This window comes from Eleginops maclovinus, chromosome 9, assembly GCF_036324505.1.
Source record: "Eleginops maclovinus isolate JMC-PN-2008 ecotype Puerto Natales chromosome 9, JC_Emac_rtc_rv5, whole genome shotgun sequence".
Lineage (NCBI taxonomy): Eukaryota > Metazoa > Chordata > Actinopteri > Perciformes > Eleginopidae > Eleginops > Eleginops maclovinus.
Genome location: NC_086357.1, coordinates 5,373,803 through 5,392,590, shown reverse-complemented (window position 1 = coordinate 5,392,590; position 18,788 = coordinate 5,373,803). Strand labels below are relative to the sequence as shown.

The following is an 18,788-nucleotide window of genomic DNA, read 5'->3' as shown; positions in this document are numbered from 1 at the left end:
GGATAAATTAAAATATTGAAGTAATGGGTTCCTCTGTGTAACCCCATCACAACAAAAATAAGTTTTGACAGTTTTTTTTAGTTTTTAAAAATATTTCTTGGGACCAATTTTAGTCTCAGGATGTTTGTGAGTATTCTGACCCAAGTTACTGAAAAAAAGGCGTCAGTTATCATGTTAGAGTGAAACATGGTGAGTTTCTTAACAAATGTAAGGTTCAGGAACTCCAGTATGTTTAACTGTCATTAAACAGTTTTGATGATCAGTATAATATCAGGAATCACATACTGTACAGTATTGCATACAGGAAGTAAGCACTGTACTGAAAACATTCACTTTCTGACTTGTAATGATTGGAATAACTGGACATACATGTTCTGAGGTTTTATTTCTTACACAGTAATTCAAATCATACATGAAAATGAGTCAAATGGCTAAATAACCATTTGAGATAATTTAATAATGCATTCTGTCTTTTTCTTTTAAATGCTGATTTCTTCTTGATCAGGACATCATTGAGTCGTTAATGGAGATGGTAAATCTGTTGTTGGGTGCTCCTGTAATACAATAGAGACACATTTAGTACAGATATTTGAACACAAAAGGCATAGGTTTGCTTTATTAGCCTTAACACAAATTAATGCTAACCTAAATCGACATGATGTGAATACTGCTGACTCTAAGGTTTACTCACACTCACTTCCATGAATCCAGGCATGTCCTGGATGATCACCACCCCGTCGCTCTCCTGCTGTCTCCTCCTCCTCCAGGCTATCCCTACGATCCCCATGGAAACCACCACCATGGCTGCTGCCACGCACGCTGCCACCGCTGCAACAAGTGTGTGCTTAGCTGGCCCCTGAGGAGCCACTGGGTCTGCAGCCTTCACTAGCCTGGTTTCAGCGTGGACTGCGGAGCGGGGAAGAGGCTGGGATATGAGCAGGTCTGATATATCTGAGGACAAGGAGACAACAAGCATGGGGTTTCAGGGATCTTGGGTAAACAGTACAGATGTTTGTTTATGGCATGGGGTGCGGTTATTGTTGCTTGTAGAGACAAGAGTGACTCAGTCAGACAAAAAAGCATGATGGTAACTTGCTTCTTGTCTCCTGCCGTAGGCTGATTCCTGAGAGGGGGGACATGTTTTAGCATAGCAACATGACTTGTTTGAGTATTGTGCTTTTTACGTTGAGTCAAAAGACTATTTTTTGGGAAGAAATACAGAGTTTGTCTTTGTCATATCCTCCTCTTTCAATCATAATCATAATCATTTTTAACTCAGTGTAAACAGGGACTCTCACAGTGGCTCTTCAACAGGAGTATTACGAAAGCACAAGAGGATTTGACAAAAAAAAACTGGTTTATTTTTCAAAATCTTTTTCCCAACAAAAAACCTAAAACTGCTGTGCCGAACAAGTCTCCCCTCTCTGGAACCACCCTACTGCAAGAGAAGAAAACCCAAGCCCCCTGGAAGTGCGCTGGCCGTTGATGCACATGTTCTGTAGTTGGCAAAAGTTGGTACCACACTTGTGTTCTAATCCGTGACGTCAGGTGAGCCAAAATACGTTCCCCTGTTGACTATAGTGGGAAATAAAAGTCTGAAGATCAATGGACATTAGAAGTAAATCAACCAACCAGCACGATCACGTGTATAGCCCTTATCTAAATATTAAGGGTTAAAAGTTTAAAAAATGCCCTCAAAGCTGAATCCAATATTTTCCTCAAATGTTTATTTGCCTGGGCCAAGACCAGCTGATCAGATGCAGGGTTTTAGGAAAACACAAGTGCACCTGCCCAAGTCCCCTAAGTCACTTTTTGTACCAGTCAGTCCATTTTTCACTTTATGCAGCACTGAGCACATTTTTTAGGGATGATTGGGGCCCCGCTTCTAACACTGTATCCAGTTCTCTTTATACATCCATTCAAGAACCATGTTTCCATCAGGGGATCAGTGTAACTGATCCATCCTCCCCATCAAGCTGTCAGATCTCCGGCCGAGTCATGCATGTCTCTTCACCAGTAGACAGCACCATAACCACACCCTGCCATATTGTCATATACTGGTGCCTTGTGTCTCCACACCTTCCAGACTGAAGAGGAAGTAGGCATCGTCTCCTTTGATGAAGTTCCTGCTCTTGAGTCTGCTGTGGGTGATGAATGAACTTGTCCCAGTGCCTGGGCCTCGATAGTAATAGCTTCCATCGGACGCTGTCACCTTCGAGCCCACCTTCCTGGGATCGTCCCAGTATAACTCGGTGCCTGGGAGAAACAGACCCACTGTCATCCTCTGACAAAGCAACAACTCATTGTATAAAGAGTTTCCATCCTTCTCTTACCATCAGAAGACATCTTGTCAGGGTCGGTGGTGACCATTCGGTGCATGTTCATTTGCTGTCTGATGTCAGACTGCTGGTCCATCAGGGCCATAGTTGCCTGTTGCCACGGACACGGCCACTTGAGGTTATGGTCGTTTGGGCCGGAGGTCAGGTAGAAGTAGGTGGCCATATTCTCCGAACTGCTGCTTTTTCCGTTTAGGTACACACCAACCTGCAGATCACAGAACAGAATGAAATAATGTTAATTTTTTAATTTTTTTACTTAACTTCATGATTAGATAGTTGAAAAACATTGTTGCAGCAGACATCAGTGCAAGAATGTTTGGGCAATGAGTGAGTTAAAGAACTATCGCCTGGTATTTGTGGTATCTCGAAGTGAGGTTCCAGATTGCAACCCTCACTTACTGAGCCTGTCAGAGAACTCTGGTGGCCGTCAGGTAACTAAAAATCTCAAAGGCCCTCTGTAGAACCAGGTTTTGGTTTGTCCATTCTGGGCTACTGTATGAACATAGCCGTGCAACATACAGAAGTGAACTCCATGCAAGAGGAGCTCTCCCTATAAAATATGAACGACTTGAACTAACTAAAACCCCAAAACGTGTCAGGTGATCGTAAACTAACAAAGACTTAAGTTATACATTTTATTTTTTAATTCTGTTAATAATGCCCCCTAAATCCTGAATTGGGGGTATCTCAAAGTGTAAATTACTTGTGATTGTGATTTTGAGCTCATACAAAGTCACTAAGCAGTCACGCAAAATGTCTCAATCAGTGAGCGCTTATCAGCTGTTTACTAATTTTGTGAGATACCGCATAGCTTACCTGTGTTAAACTGTACATTTCAGAAGGTTTATGTAGACTGACTGTTGGCCAGATAAATTAAAGTTAAATGAAAAGTTAGATGACTTATTATAAACTATTATTTCATTTCTTTTGGTGGCATTACTGCAAGCTAATAAAGAGATTAAACAAAGGCAGGGGAGAAAGAGGATGGTATGGAGCCGGTAGAATCAAGCCTGGGAAACTGCATATAGGGCACACAATATTTTATTTGACCAGTGGATGTTGTGTATACCTAATTGAAACCCATGGAGGAATAAAATATGATGCATGCATTTCCTGTCATGAAAGTCCGCATTTTCGGCATCTGTCTCCTACACAGTGGCCATTTAATTGACCACTCAGCATCCTTAGCTATACTGCATGTGAGTAAAGTTTGGTATTGTTTCAAGATTAAATATTTCAAAGGCATTTACCTGGAATGAGTAACCAGCAGGGGACAGAAAGCGGGGGCTGTACACTTTCTCTCCTACTGGGGTGGTGTCCAGCTGGCGGGTGATGTTGCGGATGTGCCAGATGTGCTGAGGACACTTTGTGGAGGACAGGTTAATGTCATCCAGAGAGAATCCTCCCTTTGATGGATTAATTCCACTCACGCCCTCAAAAACCACTCGGGCCTTCTTTGTCACATTCACATTGATGTTATGCAGCTCCCAGGAGCCCATGACTCCTCCTGTAAGGAGAATGAAGATTTTATGAAAAAACTAGTTCCTATGAATGAGGTTGTAGGTGAGTTTTTAATTTGATCCAAGCTTCTTTTGATTGATGTGATTACATGGTGAACACGGGAACCTAAGTCAGAAACTTAAAAATGGTGCATTCAGAAGCTTTAATTGTTTTTATACTATACATCTCACGATATGTAATGTTTCATTTGTTACCTATAATACTCTTGAAGAGCCTCAGTTTGCCGCCAGGGTTCGCCTCGTTATACTCTCTCACCCAGATATTGAGAACATCATCGGCCGCCCCGTTGTTATGGAGGAAGAAGGTCAGACACTGGGGTCCGGGTTTAGGGTAAAGCCAACGACTCTCCAGCAAGGCACGGTCACCCGGTACAGCCGAGGCTGTGCTGAAGTGCATGAAGTAACCTTTTCCTGAGGGCAGCGGGAGACAACGTTGGGTTTGGTTGGCTCTTTAAAGGTTTGTGATATTACAATTTACGGTCACATATTTAAGAGCCTAGTTCATCATTGACAATTCAATATGTTTAAGTCTCCTCCAAGTCATGCTGCGTATACTAAGGGACGATAAAAGTTACAAGCTACCATAAGGGGTGGATGACGAAAGCCCTGAGAGGCAAGAAAGAGAACATTGAATTTATTTCTAAGTGTTGTTTAAGATATATTGTTATTCATGAGTTAAGAACAGTTGGTAAAAAGATTTATAAGAATAATCCTTCAAAAAACATCATCAACAACAACAACAACAACAACAGTGAACTCCTTAATCTGTGAAAACAGGTGGAGAATAACAACTTTTTTTGTCTGGACAATCGTTCAATGTTTGCTGTTGTAATACTCCTTTGGGCCACTAGAGAATGAAGTGCTCCACACAACACCATGTTCTCAATTGTTATCAAATAAATAGTGATGTGACAGTCATTTTAAATGTTCGTGTTGAAAGATTAACACCTGTTGTTAATTCAAATACAGAGAAGAAAAAACTATTTAGGTCAGAATCAAAACATAAGATCATAAGAGCTGTTTTTGGCCTCTCAGGGCTTGCGTAAAGATTTCAGCATGAATTTTTACTTTTCTTTTTAAACTTATGACAAAACACACACTTAATTGTATTAAATGAAACACTACTATATTGCTATTAATCTGAACAATTATAAAACTAATCCTAATAACCATCATAATCAATGTGTTTTTCACTGCCAGCCCGTACTTTGTACAGCTTATGTTATAAATCAGTAAACACCAAGGCCAGCTATCAATGAGGCTAGATAAGAAAACAAACAAGTGATTAGCTTTCTTTGTAATAACTGCTATCAGGACATCAACACAGAGAAGAGTATGAGTATTGATCTGCATTTCTCAGGGTTTCACTTCCATGATGAACTGTTTCAACTCAAGATGCATTTTTGTGACTGCACTTTTTCCCTGAAATTGCAAAAGAAATTATACGTTGTGACAAATTTAGCAACTCAAAAACTTTCTGATTCTTAAGTAGATTTTTTTAAAGCAAAATGTATGACTTTCACTGTCACTTATTTGGATTTACAGTTACCTTTACCAGAGGTGGCAGAAGTCACTGTTTGGCAAGTCCCAAGTAAGTCCCAAGTCTCAGCAGTCAAGTCCAAGTCAAGTCCCAAGTAAAGACAGAGAAGGGCAAGTCGAGTCCAAGTCCAAGTAACACCAAAGCCAAGTCGAGTCCAAGTCCAAGTCCCAAGCTTCTTCGAGTCCTGAACAAGTCATCATGTACTCTTCACTTAATAATGCCATTATCAGACTAACGATCACACAATTTCAACATATCAACCTAATCTTCAGTATTTTTTTATACATACAGATTAAACTATGCATATATTTTATATATCTGTATATACGCATGCGCCCAAAGACCTTCAAAGTATTGTGTGTGAATGGTGGGTTAGAAATGTATGAGCACGGAAGGCACCACTGTCATCCTAAAGTTGGTAAAGCGCCTTGACTAGTGAGGCATGGACTGTGTGGATGCATGTAACTGGCATTGATGCTTCAGTGGATGCCAGTTACAGTAGGTCAACATTTTGCTTAAATCACAAAGAAACCTAATATTTCAATAAAACAATGTTTAATCTGCATAACAATTAAGCAGCATGACTACACACAATGAAAGGTGCTGGGGGTAGGCGCTTGAGAGACAGACAGACAGAGAGAGAGACAGAGTACACCTCCCTAATCTTAGTTATTTGTGTACATACCTGCAAACTCAGAAGGGCTGAAAAAGGTGACAAACTAAACCGTTGTAGGGGGGTCTGGGGGGTCTGGGGGCATCTGGGGGGTCTGGGGGCATCCCCCCCCACCCCCCCAGCCTTTGTACACGTTGCCTAGCAACGTCGCACATGCGCATTATATCCTGCTCCGCTCCGAGTTATAGTAGTAGGCTATTCATGGGAAACGCATGAACAGCACGTTAAGATCTCGGCCAAGTCGTAATTAAAAGCAGTTGTTCATTATTTAAGTTAAGCGGCGGTAACGCCAGTGTTAAACACGGTGTTAAACACGCAAATGCCGGTTGGTGTGCGTACGGTACTGAGTGTTTATCGGTCCACGGCCGTAATGAACGTGTCGCATTGGTCCATATGTAATGCGCACGTTCTGTTGTTCCCATTGGCATAGAGCTATTGAACATTAATTTTAACAAAGGATACGGATAACATATAGCCCACGGCAGTTTTGTCATTGTATGTATAGCCTATATTTGTATTACGCTATCATCATTCAACATGTAGAATGAACGTGTTATCTATAGAGTCGATTTACATAGATAATTCACAACCATGAACCTAATCTGGATCTTAAACCTGCCAATTGCAACTGAGAGAGACGCAGACCAGACGGACAGCTCTCGACTAGGCTTCCCTTCCGTGGCACAATTGCATCTTTTCCGTAGATGAAATCCGGGGAAATCGTGAATATTAATGAGGGGAAACCCGGGGATTATCCAATCACGCTGGTTAGGTCCCTGATCCAATCCAAAAAGGCCAAAATCCACCACATGATTGCATTGCTCGCACTTGCCTGCCGGCTCTCTCACTTTGCGGTCTTTGGGGCTTCGCAGGTTCGCATTGCAGGGAAGGATGTCCATGATCAGGAAATTTAGCTTTTGACTCGAGGCATGTCAAGTCATTACAAGTAAAAGAGGCAAAGTCCGAGTCAAGTCTCGAGTTAATAGTATTCAAGTCCAAGTCGAGTCGTAAGTCATGCCGAATTTGATCAAGTCAAGTCTGAAGTCATTAAAATCATGACTCGAGTCTGACTCGAGTCCAAGTCATGTGACTCGAGTCCACATGTCTGACCTTTACATTGACCCAGGTTGGAGAAGTCAGTCTGAGGCCCTCCGCTCACAGAACTGCGGTGCTCCCACTTTGCGTTACCAGGACCCAGAATCATGCCACAGATGTTTTCCTCCTCAAAGTTACAGCTGTCCACAAAGGTAGAAGACTTCGCTGTGGAGGGGAAACAGTAATATTTGAATGAAAATAGAGATGCAGCAGCCTTGAATAACCAAGACTTTTATCTGGGGTGACAAGAAATCTCTGTACAAGTCATCAAAGTCATAATGCTACCAAAATGTACATAGTATTGCAAAGACAATAAACAGTTTACATGCATAGAAAGATCTAAATCATTCAGTATGCATGACTGCACATTCTCATTAGAGCGCCATTCTCATAATTATTAGATGGAAACTTCTTATGTAAGAGTTTAAAATCAGAATGCGTTTGATCAAATATGTTATCACATATCCAGCTTTTATTTGCCCAGCATGAAAGGAGTGATACAAGGAACAAGGTGTTGATATGAGGCAGTGCATCAGCCAGCTTGATAACTGAGAGCTGATATGCAGGTAGAGAGCAAAAGTGCCTAATATTGTTACATCATCTCGAACATAAGTTCACCTGGCTTCAAGAGTTCATAGAGTGACTAAAGTGTTCTGATCTGACACCTGAGAACTTTCTGCATAAATAATGCCATGACCACAAGATAAAAGAAAAGAACACACCACCAATGCCTTTTCAAAAAGGGAAATTAATTGCATGTTGTCCCAGGCTACACCACTTCACACAATTGAATAAAAATAAGGCCATTCATTTTCAAAATGAGTCAGACAACTGCATTTATCCCAGGGAACATTGACAGTTGACCTATTTTACAAAGAAATTCAATAAAATATCAAATAGAATACAACTATGTATAAATAATAGTAAAACAAAATGGTGATTTGCAAAGTTTGAAAGGTTTTTTTTACATTACCGTAAATACTGCTGACAAACCAATCATAACAAATGGCTTTAGTACTGAGGGCTTATAATTAGAGATTACTGCCTACGATTATTTATTAACAATATATTAGCTTCAGTGTATGCCAGATAAAGTCTGACCTTACCTGTACCTCACACAAATATGATTACATGACCTTATTTAGGTTATTGATTGTTGAACTCCCAGAGTTCAGCTTTAATGCCTCATTTACACTTTGATGGACAAATCAACGTACTGCAGTTGTAGAGGCGGTTGAGCTTGGTGAGGTCACTGGCACTGAAGCCCATCCTCTGACCAATCACATCCATGAAGTGGGGGATCTTAGTCACGATGGTGGGCTCTGAGGCGATGTTGAAGGACGTCTTGCTGTAGTGCATCACAGAGCCGTAGTCATAGGGAACGGCCAGAGCACTGGACACCGTGTCGTCGTATGTTTTAAAGTTGTGCTCTTTACCTGGGAAATCAAAGAATAGGGTTAGTTTATTTTAGAAATCGATTCAGATAGCATGCAAATTCAAGGACAAAATAACGTATAGATAATAGAGTTGTTATGACGCAGAACAAGAAGTTAGCATCACAGGGGTTCCCTCAACAAAAAGCAATTTTGGCAAACATGTTTATGATCATTACATGTTTTTTAAGCAGAATATTCTTTACAATTTAACAGAATTTTGAAAAGTAAATGCAATCATCTGAAGTCAAAAGCTGACGTTAGGTTATGAACACCACCGTTAAGCTAAATGCGACTCTTGTTTAGCATCATGACTAAGTTGTCTCATTCAGTCACTTCTTCTCAACAGCCATTTTTCTTGGCACATGAAAGTTGCAGATGTTCACAAGTAGGGTATTTACTGATGTATTTTATGGTAAAATGCTAACCCTTTTTAGGGTTTTTAGGAGTAATTTCTGCACCACTTTATAGTTTGTGTACTCATTTATTGAATGAAGTTCCTACATGAGTATCCACTGTATTAAGTGAGATGTAATTCAAAGTGTTATAGATCAATGTTACCAGGTTCAATGCGATCCCACATGATGTCGACGTAATCATCGCGGTCGGCTCTGGACTGCTCATGCCAGAAGCCCAGAGCGTGCAGGAACTCGTGCTCAACGGTTCCTAATCGATCACAATTGCTACCTATGGACAGCCGCTGCTTCCCCACACGCTGGTTTCCGACAGAGGAGTAGCATCTACGGAAGGTAACACACCATGCACGTTTCACTTTATAGTCTTTTTGGCCAAGGGAGAAATCTCAGATCTAGTATCAGAAGATTGACATTTGTCCAATAGCCCCATACTGGAAGTTATTCTACATTTAGATTAGGTGGTTGTAGAAATTCCTTGTGGGCTAAAAGTATTTATGATAAAAAATGTTGCCACTTGGGAAAGGCAGATTGTGAACAGTGACAGACCAACACATCCTCAAACCTACAAAATTGTGTGTACTCCTGGGTCAAAGTCCTGTTTCTTTGATCCACCCGTCCACCCCTACTTCCTTGCTGCGCCAAATTAGCTTCTCATAATGGCAATCCAATATTCCCTCTCCTTTTAGATATGATTTAGTTTCAATCAACCTGAAAAACATCTTGTTACCAAAATATCCAGCTTAGGTTCTGGACTGGTAATGTATAGTTGGTTTATACATTAAATTTGGTTTGGCCTATGGATTTTCTTGAAGTTATAATTTGGGTAGCCTCAAACATTTGTTGATAATGGAGCATTTGCCTCAACATGCAGCTTTCGGAAAAAAATAAGAGACATCTTCAGCATTATCAGTTTCTCCGGTTTTACTATTTAAAGGTTTGTCTTTGAGTTAAATTATTATTATTATTTTATATTATTTGATTCTATTCTAACTACTGACAACATTTGTCTGTGTTGGAATTGAACGGACACTGGAATGACTGCCATACATGTAGAGATTGAGATTTAACAACAATTTGGAGTGGTTTCTTTTTACGGAGCTGTATGTGGTGAAACATTTCACCTATCACACATGGTATCAGCACCGACATACTTCTGGTCAGTTTAAATGGACCAGGCACAGCGCTCACCCGCTCCCTTTGAACACAGAGATGTAGTTCTCCTCTCCTTTCCACGGAGAAAAGTCAATGCAGGTCTTCAGTCTGTACTGGTCAAACGCCTTCAGGATTACTCCCTTTGCATTCATGTCTGCAGAGTATAGAGTATAAAACAAGGATGAAAAAACATTGTAATTTGGTGTATACCCATAATAACATGATAGTCTGCGTGAGTGTCTTACCCAGACTGTCCTCCAGGTAGTAGGGGATGGTTGTTGGCCAGCGGTATTTTTCTCCTATAATGGAGTTCCTGTTGACTGACTGATATCAATGAAGAGAACAACATGTAAATATATATACTGTAATTTATATACTGTACATTAGAATCATTATTTTGATGCGTGATTGTGACCAATGTTTGTAAAGTTACATTAAAGTGTTATGATCATCATAGGAACCGAATCACATAACAGTTTTTGTGTCTTTATTAATAATATACAAATAATAATTAATAATAATAATGATAATAAATACATTAAGTCAGTGGTTCCCAAACTTTTTCTGCTGGGACCCCCTTTAAGACCTAAACATATTTTGGAGCCCCCCCTAAACACCGAAACTTTTAGTTTCTTGAAAATGTATTTTGAAATTCACGCAAACAGTACAAATAAACAATAAGGGCATAATCACCATTACAAGACACTTCAAAATAACATTTATTCATGTGTTTTGTGTGCAACAGCACTGTTTTAACAACTTTGCAACTGCAACTTCTCTTCTTGAGTGACAAAATAACAAAAAAAGTAACTTACATTTACTTTTAAATTGTACAACTTTGAACCTATTTCATCTTTTTAACATCTGCACTGAATTTGAAAAAATACCCCAGATTTGTTTTTTCATAAAATATTTCATACATCTCAGTGACTAGTGTGGGCTTGCTTTGAACTGCAGATCTTTTCAAATCGTGGTGGTAACTGTGAGATGGCCACCCTCAGTTCATTCTCAATGTCCAGCTTTGACCTGTATTTGGTCTTTATGGAGGCCACTGCAGAAAAGCCCACCTCACAAAGATAAGACGTGGCAAAAGGGAGTAATACTGCCATTGCCTTTCCACCCAATAGTGGGTAGTCCTCCTCCACCCCAATCCAAAATGCAGTCAGTAACTTGGCCTGAAACTGCAGTTTCAGTGTGGAGTCTGATGTGATATCAATGAACTGCTCCTCTTCAGCAGTGCTGAAGTCAGTAGGTGTGGCTGCAGTGAAGGGGTCTAGGATCCAGTCATATTGTGCTGAATCCTTCACTGAAAAATACCTCTGAAAATGTTGTTGTAGGGCAGAGATGTGTGCTCTCATACAAGGCACGATTGTGTTCTGAATGTTGTTGGATTCAAGAAAAGCATGAAGGTTCTGAAATGAGTCTATGTTTCCCTCCCCAATTTTCCGCTCCCACATTTCCAATTTCCTTGAAAATGATTTTATTTTATCTGCAAGATGCGGAAGGTGGGTGTTGGTTCCTTGCATCTGCAGATTTAGTTCATTTAATTTCTGGAACATGTCACTGAGGTAGGCAACTTTCGTAAGAAAATTTTCATCACTGTAATTAACCGCGAGGTCATGACCCTCCTCCTCCAAAAAAATCCGAATTTCCTCCCGCAGCTCAAATACCCTGGACAGAACCAAAGCCCGTCTACGGAAAGCCCCTTCACTCTCTATTCACCCCCATTGTACCGAATTTGGCTGCAGTTCACCTAGGGGGCGATCGCGGGCGAGTGCAGAATACATGGACCCCTATGGAGCTAGGCGGCTAGCTACATCATTCTCCTAGCATATCGTCTACAAAATCCAAAATACTACTGTGGTTTCCGAGAGGTCGACAGGGATTTTTCATCAAAAGTGGAATAATCTGGGGGTCATAGCCTTTTGTTTTCTTACAGGTTGGGCAGTTGCGACCCAGGTTCTGCTAGCATCTGGCTAATGAAAGCCGATTGGTCAATGAAGAACTCACGACTGGTTACGACCGAAGAATACGCTTTGTGGTACCTGTCCACAGAACATCAACAACGCCAGAGAACTTTTAATATTGACGTATATTCCGTAGATGGGCTTTGGTCCCACGGAGCCAAATCAGCTGCCATCGTATGCAGCTGTTGCTGCGAGGGAAAGGAAAGGGAAGGAGAGACACAAGGTGCGGTAAAGCAATTTATCACGCATGACATCATCCGATTTACAAAAACCTAATTTTAGTCAAAATCAAGCGAATATAAAATACTAGCTATGTGTCGTTTGTGAGGATTATCCATTCCATGTTTAAAAAACTATAGCAGTGATTTAAAAAAAAATTATATCCAAAGAAATGTAGGAATCTATGGGTGGGGCTCCATAGGACCACATTCATTCTGCACTGGCCCACCAGCGCCCCCCAGGTGCAGTACCATACCGGAACGGTTTTGAGAGTGAACGTTCTTGTCAATATTAAAAGTTCTCTGACAGAACCTTCCCACGTGACAACCATCGCGCTTCGCTGTGAAACAAAACAGCTGTGTGATTGGATCCCATTTCCTCGCATAGCGCAGAGAAAAGTTGGGCCTTAACAGGGCGCGTTTTGATGTAGTTCACTGTGGCAATGACGTCCGTCATCACCTCGTTCAATTCGGGACTCAGCTGTTTAGAAGCCAACGCTTCTCGATGGATCATACAGTGAGTCCAATGAACGTTGGGCGACACACGCTTTATGAGCGCTTGGAGCCCGTTGTGCTTCCCAGCCATTGCCTGAGCCCCATCTGTACTACACACCCCAACACAACCCTCCCACTTCAGATTGGCCTCTTGCAAGTAAGTGTCAATTACTTTGAAAAGTTCATCAGCAGTGGCTCGCGTTTTAAGTTTTTTGCAGAACAACAGGTCCTCTTTCATGTCCCCTGCAGCAATGAATCGGACGTATGTGATTAATAAACAGTCCTTGTTGCTGTCGGTGGCTTCATCCACCTGCAGAGCAAACCGGGTGCTTGCACGCACCATATCGTTGACCTGCTCCGCTATGTCACTTGACATATCAAGTATGCGTCTCCCAACAGTGTTGTTAGAGAGAGGAATCACTTTTAACTTGTTTGCTGTTGCCTCGTCAATCATAGTGGCAACCATATCGATAGCACAGGGCAGTATCAGTTCCTCAGCTATTGAGTGTGGTTTTTTGCACTGTGCGACACGGTAGGCCACTTTATAGGAGGCAAGCTGAGCATTGGCAGGGACAGACGCAGATTTTACGAAACTAGTCTGTTGGATACCACATTTAATTTTCTCTGAAAGAAATCAGCCGGCTTGTCTTTATGCTCAGGGTGTGTGGTCTCCAGGTGACGTTTAAGCTTGCTGGGTTTTAGACTGTCAGCGGCTAGCACTCTTAAACATAGAACACACTGCGGTCTTTCCTCACCACCTACCAGCGTACTAGTGAAGCCCAGCCCGATGTACACCTCGTCATATCTCCTCGTCTTTTTCTGAGTCGGAGTGCTTGATGGCTCGTACTGTAAAGTAGGCTTACGCTTGATTGGACCCGCTGTTAAAAACTTTTCCATTTTAAAATGTTCAGTTCTCAGACTCACGCATGGCTACTGTTATCAAAAAGTTTTTGGGAAACGCACCCCAGGGTGAGTGGTCCGTTAGTTAAGGTGGTATAGGCTCATGGTGGCATGTAGACTAAACAACTGTATTACGTGCCACCTTAACAACAGACGCGGTTCTGCAGTTCACGCAAACCGTACCCCTCCCCCGCGACCCCCCTGCAATACCTCCGCGACCCCCTAGGGGGGCGCGACCCACACTTTGGGAACCACTGCATTAAGTCAAAGTAATTGCCAAAAAAGGGGGGAAATGTTGTGTAGTACATTTTTGTCTGATAGCATTATTATTATTTGAGTTATATATATATATATATATATATATATCACAATAGTATAAATGTTTCTTATTATTTTGGAAATGATAATCATGGAGTGTAAATGTTATATGGTGCCCTATATTTATTAATTAATATAAAATGAAAAAAAAATAATTTAAACTTTGTTATTCTAGTCATTTCTGACTGTTATCGGTGATTAGCTAAATGCTCTCTTTTCAGTATATTATTTTGTGTGTGCAGATATAAAGTCATACTCAGACAGGCTGGACGGCCTCACCTCTTCCAGATCGATGTCTCCCTCCATCAGATCCAGCCCCCCCGCTGCACAGATAAATTGTATTGGTATATTAAAATCTTCAGAGACATGGGCAGATTATGCAACAAAGCACAACAACAAAAGTGTCCACACACCTTCATTGATGTTAAAGATGTCCCAGTCATGGCCTTCATCAACATCAGTTTCTGTAGAGTCAATAACATGAAGCTCAAATATGAGAAATCAGTATGGTTCTATTGACGCAATGATTATTGTACTGGTGCAGTTAGCACAGACCTGAGGCATGATAACCTAAACATGCCACATATTTTCATACTCAGAAACAACAGCACATCAAAGCATTTGGTTAAATATAAATGTTGAGTGTCAAAAAGTAATGTAAAATGGAAGACATTTAATGAATACAATGTAGGCTTTTTTTAACATCCTTATGTTGACTATTGTGTGTTTGAAATAAACAGTAAACACTTTTCACCCCAAAAACATCATAACATGTGACTCACCTTTATCTCCTGTTAGCTTAGCTGCTGCCTAAAAACACAGGAATACATTAGAAAATCAATAAATACAAATTATTTATGACATTATTTAAGAAATGTTCTGACAACCAGGATGGCAGTGGTGGTTCTAGAATCATTTTACTGCGGGGGCGGGATGGAGTCAATCATTTAATAACGGGCACATTTGATCAGGAAGAAGGAGATTTTAACATTTTCAGTTCAGTATAAAGTAAAAAAAAACATAAAATGCCATTATTGGTGTTTGATTTTGTAACAAAGCTTGTGCCAATGACTTTGTTACAATTGTTTTATCTACTTTGGCCCAAGATACAGAACATTAAAAGAAGTTTGGGGTAATAAATACATTACTTATGAAGCTTTGTTTTGATCTTTTATATTATTATTTGTTGGGATTTGTTTCAATCACAACATTTGCTTCAGTGACTTAGCTTATTAAATTACATGACTGAAAGAAAAACCTGTTAACTTTGGCCCATGTTACAGCACAGTAACTTAGTATTTTACATGAGTTGCATATCATAGATTTATTCTTTTGGTGGGCAGCCACAGGTGGGTCCAATCTCCGTGTAACAGGGGCACCAACCATGTTATCATTTTTCTAAAGTCACTGGTACATTTTAGGATATTTGGCAGTTTGCTCCTTACAAGTCTTCTTTCAGACTAGTGGGACAACATCCAAAATGTTGATTTAGGCTTTCATTAAATAATTATGTTTATTTTTGGTCTGTAGATTCACCCACAGTTAGCATTACATAATGGCACATTTTGCATATAAAAGCATAACATGTCAGAAAACCTTTCATACAAATAATCACAGTGTCAATCACAACACACAGGTTGATGTCCTACAGTGGCAAAGTCTCGATCCCATTGAGAGACTGTCATACTGTTGGAAAGCTGCATTCTATAAGCGTCATGCAACCAACCTGAACCACCTGGAGCAAATCTGCCAAGAACAATGGTCTGAAATCCACCCACACTGTGCTGAGATGGTAGATACTTACCCCATTTGCTGACAGATAATTAATTTTGACATCAAAAGGGAACTGTTGGAGCACATGAGTTTGCTATAAAAAAATGACTGGATACATGTCTAAGTACAATTTGTAGACCAGACAAATCTGATATAAACCCAAGGGGGTAAAATACCTTTGCAAGCCACTGTATCCATATTCTGAAAGCTTTCCCCTGATTTATAGAACATTTCATACCCCAAAAATATATATATTTTTATGGCAGCTTATTTTGAATTATGGAGCAAGCAAACATGTATCCATTTGTAAAAAAAAATGTACAAACATATCGAACATGGTTCAGGGATTACATTTATATACAATTGTTATTTCTTAAAGTAAGTAATTAAATGGGAAAGTTTTATGATTTATATAATATATAACTGCATTTTTTATTTAATTAAATATATATTTCATATTCTTAGGTTATATAGTTTCCCTTTATACCTGTAGTGTTTCTCATTGAAGCCCTGGAGATCAATACGATTGTTCATTTTTCACACTTACCAGTCCCAGCCCAAAGAACAGAACGATCCACTGGAGTGCCATGGCTCCAGCTGCACACACACACACACACACACACACACACACACACACACACACACACACACACTAACACAGACTGTGTGGTGTGACCTGCCTCAGTCCTGCTCTGTCTGAACAAATGTTGTTCCAACTTTTTGTACAGATGATCACTGCAGAGCACGGAACTTTCACATGATCTGATCTTTACAACGGGGAGATTACTGCTGTCAAATGAATTATTAATTTTATAGTCATGATTAGCTTATCTTGTATTTATAGCCGGTCTTCTAAAAATTCCCTGGTGCAGAGGGTTGGATTAGACAGACAGACGACAGATTTATTACAAATCCAAATAAACAGGTGAACTGTCAGACAAAGTGAACACAAAATAGTAGGAGTTGGATAAAGGGAAAACAAATCTTGGAGATTGTAAATGAACATAAACTGTAGAAATGTTATTGAGGCAATGACCATTATAATGGTAATAAAATTAATAATTACAGAATAATAAAGAAAGTGAATAAAAGTTGTGCGTTTAATTTATAGAATACAATAAAATAGAATACTTTATTGATCCCAATTTGGGAGATTTGTTATGCTGCGGCATCATAAAAACAAGGCAATATAGTTACAATTATTATTATTGTTATTGTAGAACATTGAAGAGCAATAATAAAATAAGTAATAATAATAATGAAGATAATGTAGAGTTATTATAAAAGGTTAAACATGTAAGAAAGTTGCAGCGAGGCGATCATTATGGGGAAAAGAACACCAAACTGGTGATCACCATCATAATCGAGTATTCAGCTAAGCCATGTAATAAATAAATATAATGTGCTAGATCCAAAGAAAGTAATACATTATGTGACATTTGTGTCACTGACAGAGGATGGTTGTGTTATGAAGTTATTTGATATGTTGCTAATTAATTCTTGTACACATCAGCCAGATGGATGTTATTTGAAATCCCATGAGGCCGACCAGCGGAATCTGTTTGCTCTTATATTGAAATTTGGCAGGGTATCATGAGGAATGAATCTTTTAACTGAAGAAAGGAACGAGATTTGGCAGGGTATCATGAGGAATGAATCTTTTAACTGAAGAAAGGACGAGATTTGGCAGGGTATCATGAGGAATGAATCTTTTAACTGTAGAAAGGAAGAGATTTGGCAGGGTATCATGAGGAATGAATCTTTTAACTGAAGAAAGGGACGAGATTTGGCAGGGTATCATGAGGAATGAATCTTTTAACTGAAGAAAGGGACGAGATTTGGCAGGGTATCATGAGGAATGAATCTTTTAACTGAAGAAAGGAACGAGATTTGGCAGGGTATCATGAGGAATGAATCTTTTAACTGAAGAAAGGGACGAGATTTGTGTAAATGGCTGTTTATATGGAGGACAATGAGGTACAGTTATGGAAAGAAAAAATAGATACTATTTTACTGTTTGCCAGGTCTGCATCTATTACTGAGGACACAGACAGCTCTGGAAAAATTAAGAAACCACTGCAGCATTATCATTTCTATATTTTATTGTATTCTATAAACTACTGACAACATTTCTCTGTGTTGGAATTCAACAGACACTGGAATGGAATGGCTGCCATACAGATTGAGATTTAACACATTTTCGAGGTGTAGGTCTTGTTCCAAATATTTTTATGGACATTTTGGAGGTTTGAACAGAACAGTTTACATCTAAGACTACGACATAGATCCATCAATATGTTACTAAAACTGAACAGGATAAAAGTAAATAAAATGTCCAGGTCATTTAAAGCAGATAACACAAATAAATGCAATAAATGATAATATTTATACTGTAGACACATGCATTCTCCAGCATTTGGACTACCTATGTTTTAAATACATTATCTTTTTAATTTACACAAGACATCTATTGCACGTCTGTCTGTCCTGGGGGAGGGATCCCTGCGTCTCTTGCTGAGGTTTCTTCTAAGTATCCCCCATTAACAGTGGGGTTTCTTTGGAAGATGTTCCTTGTCGATGTGAGGGTCTAAGGACAAAGGGTGTCATATTCCTATTCAGTACAAACTGTAAAGTCCACTGAGACAAAAGTTAAATTTGTGACATTGGGCTGTATAAATAAACTTTGATTGGATTTGAGGTTTGCAGGGAGAAAGCTGGCAGGCATGGCTATTCCCAGTCAAGGTTGGCTGCAGAGTTTTCTAAGTCTTATAGCTATGGGAATACCAGACAAAATGTACAGTCGCAGGTTGGGGGAGGCAGCATAAAGAGCAAACTGAGAGTGTGTTACGGTAAAAGGCTCTTAACAAACAATAAACGTTTGCTCGGTAAACAGCATTTGGCTTCACTTGTGAAACCACCCCCATCGTTTACTTATTTAAATTACCTCAA

At 39.9% G+C, this 18,788-nt stretch overlaps 1 protein-coding gene across 1 annotated transcript; it reads right to left on the bottom strand.

Moving 5' to 3' along the window:
* Window positions 1–374: 374 nt before the first annotated feature.
* mep1ba (meprin A subunit beta a) lies at window positions 375–14,532 on the bottom strand. Its single transcript, XM_063891844.1, has 13 exons — window positions 14,480–14,532; window positions 14,346–14,389; window positions 10,414–10,492; window positions 10,205–10,322; window positions 9,162–9,340; window positions 8,385–8,603; window positions 7,183–7,332; window positions 4,055–4,270; window positions 3,590–3,846; window positions 2,334–2,544; window positions 2,080–2,256; window positions 698–951; window positions 375–554 (listed from the first exon to the last, which is right to left on the bottom strand). The coding sequence occupies exons 2-13, from the start codon at window positions 14,370–14,372 to the stop codon at window positions 510–512; spliced, it is 1,932 nt and encodes a 643-aa protein (XP_063747914.1). The 5' UTR covers window positions 14,373–14,389; window positions 14,480–14,532; the 3' UTR covers window positions 375–509.
* Window positions 14,533–18,788: the final 4,256 nt, after the last annotated feature.

Excerpts from the sequence above, each read along its gene's own strand:
- mep1ba (XM_063891844.1), bottom strand. The coding sequence starts at position 14,372 with ATGGAGGGAGACATCGATCTGGAAGAG. Across the intron at positions 2,545-3,589 it reads CTGCTGGTTACTCATTCCAG|GTTGGTGTGTACCTAAACGG; the intron begins GTAAATGCCTTT and ends TGTGATCTGCAG. Across the intron at positions 2,257-2,333 it reads TGACAAGATGTCTTCTGATG|GCACCGAGTTATACTGGGAC; the intron begins GTAAGAGAAGGA and ends TGTTTCTCCCAG.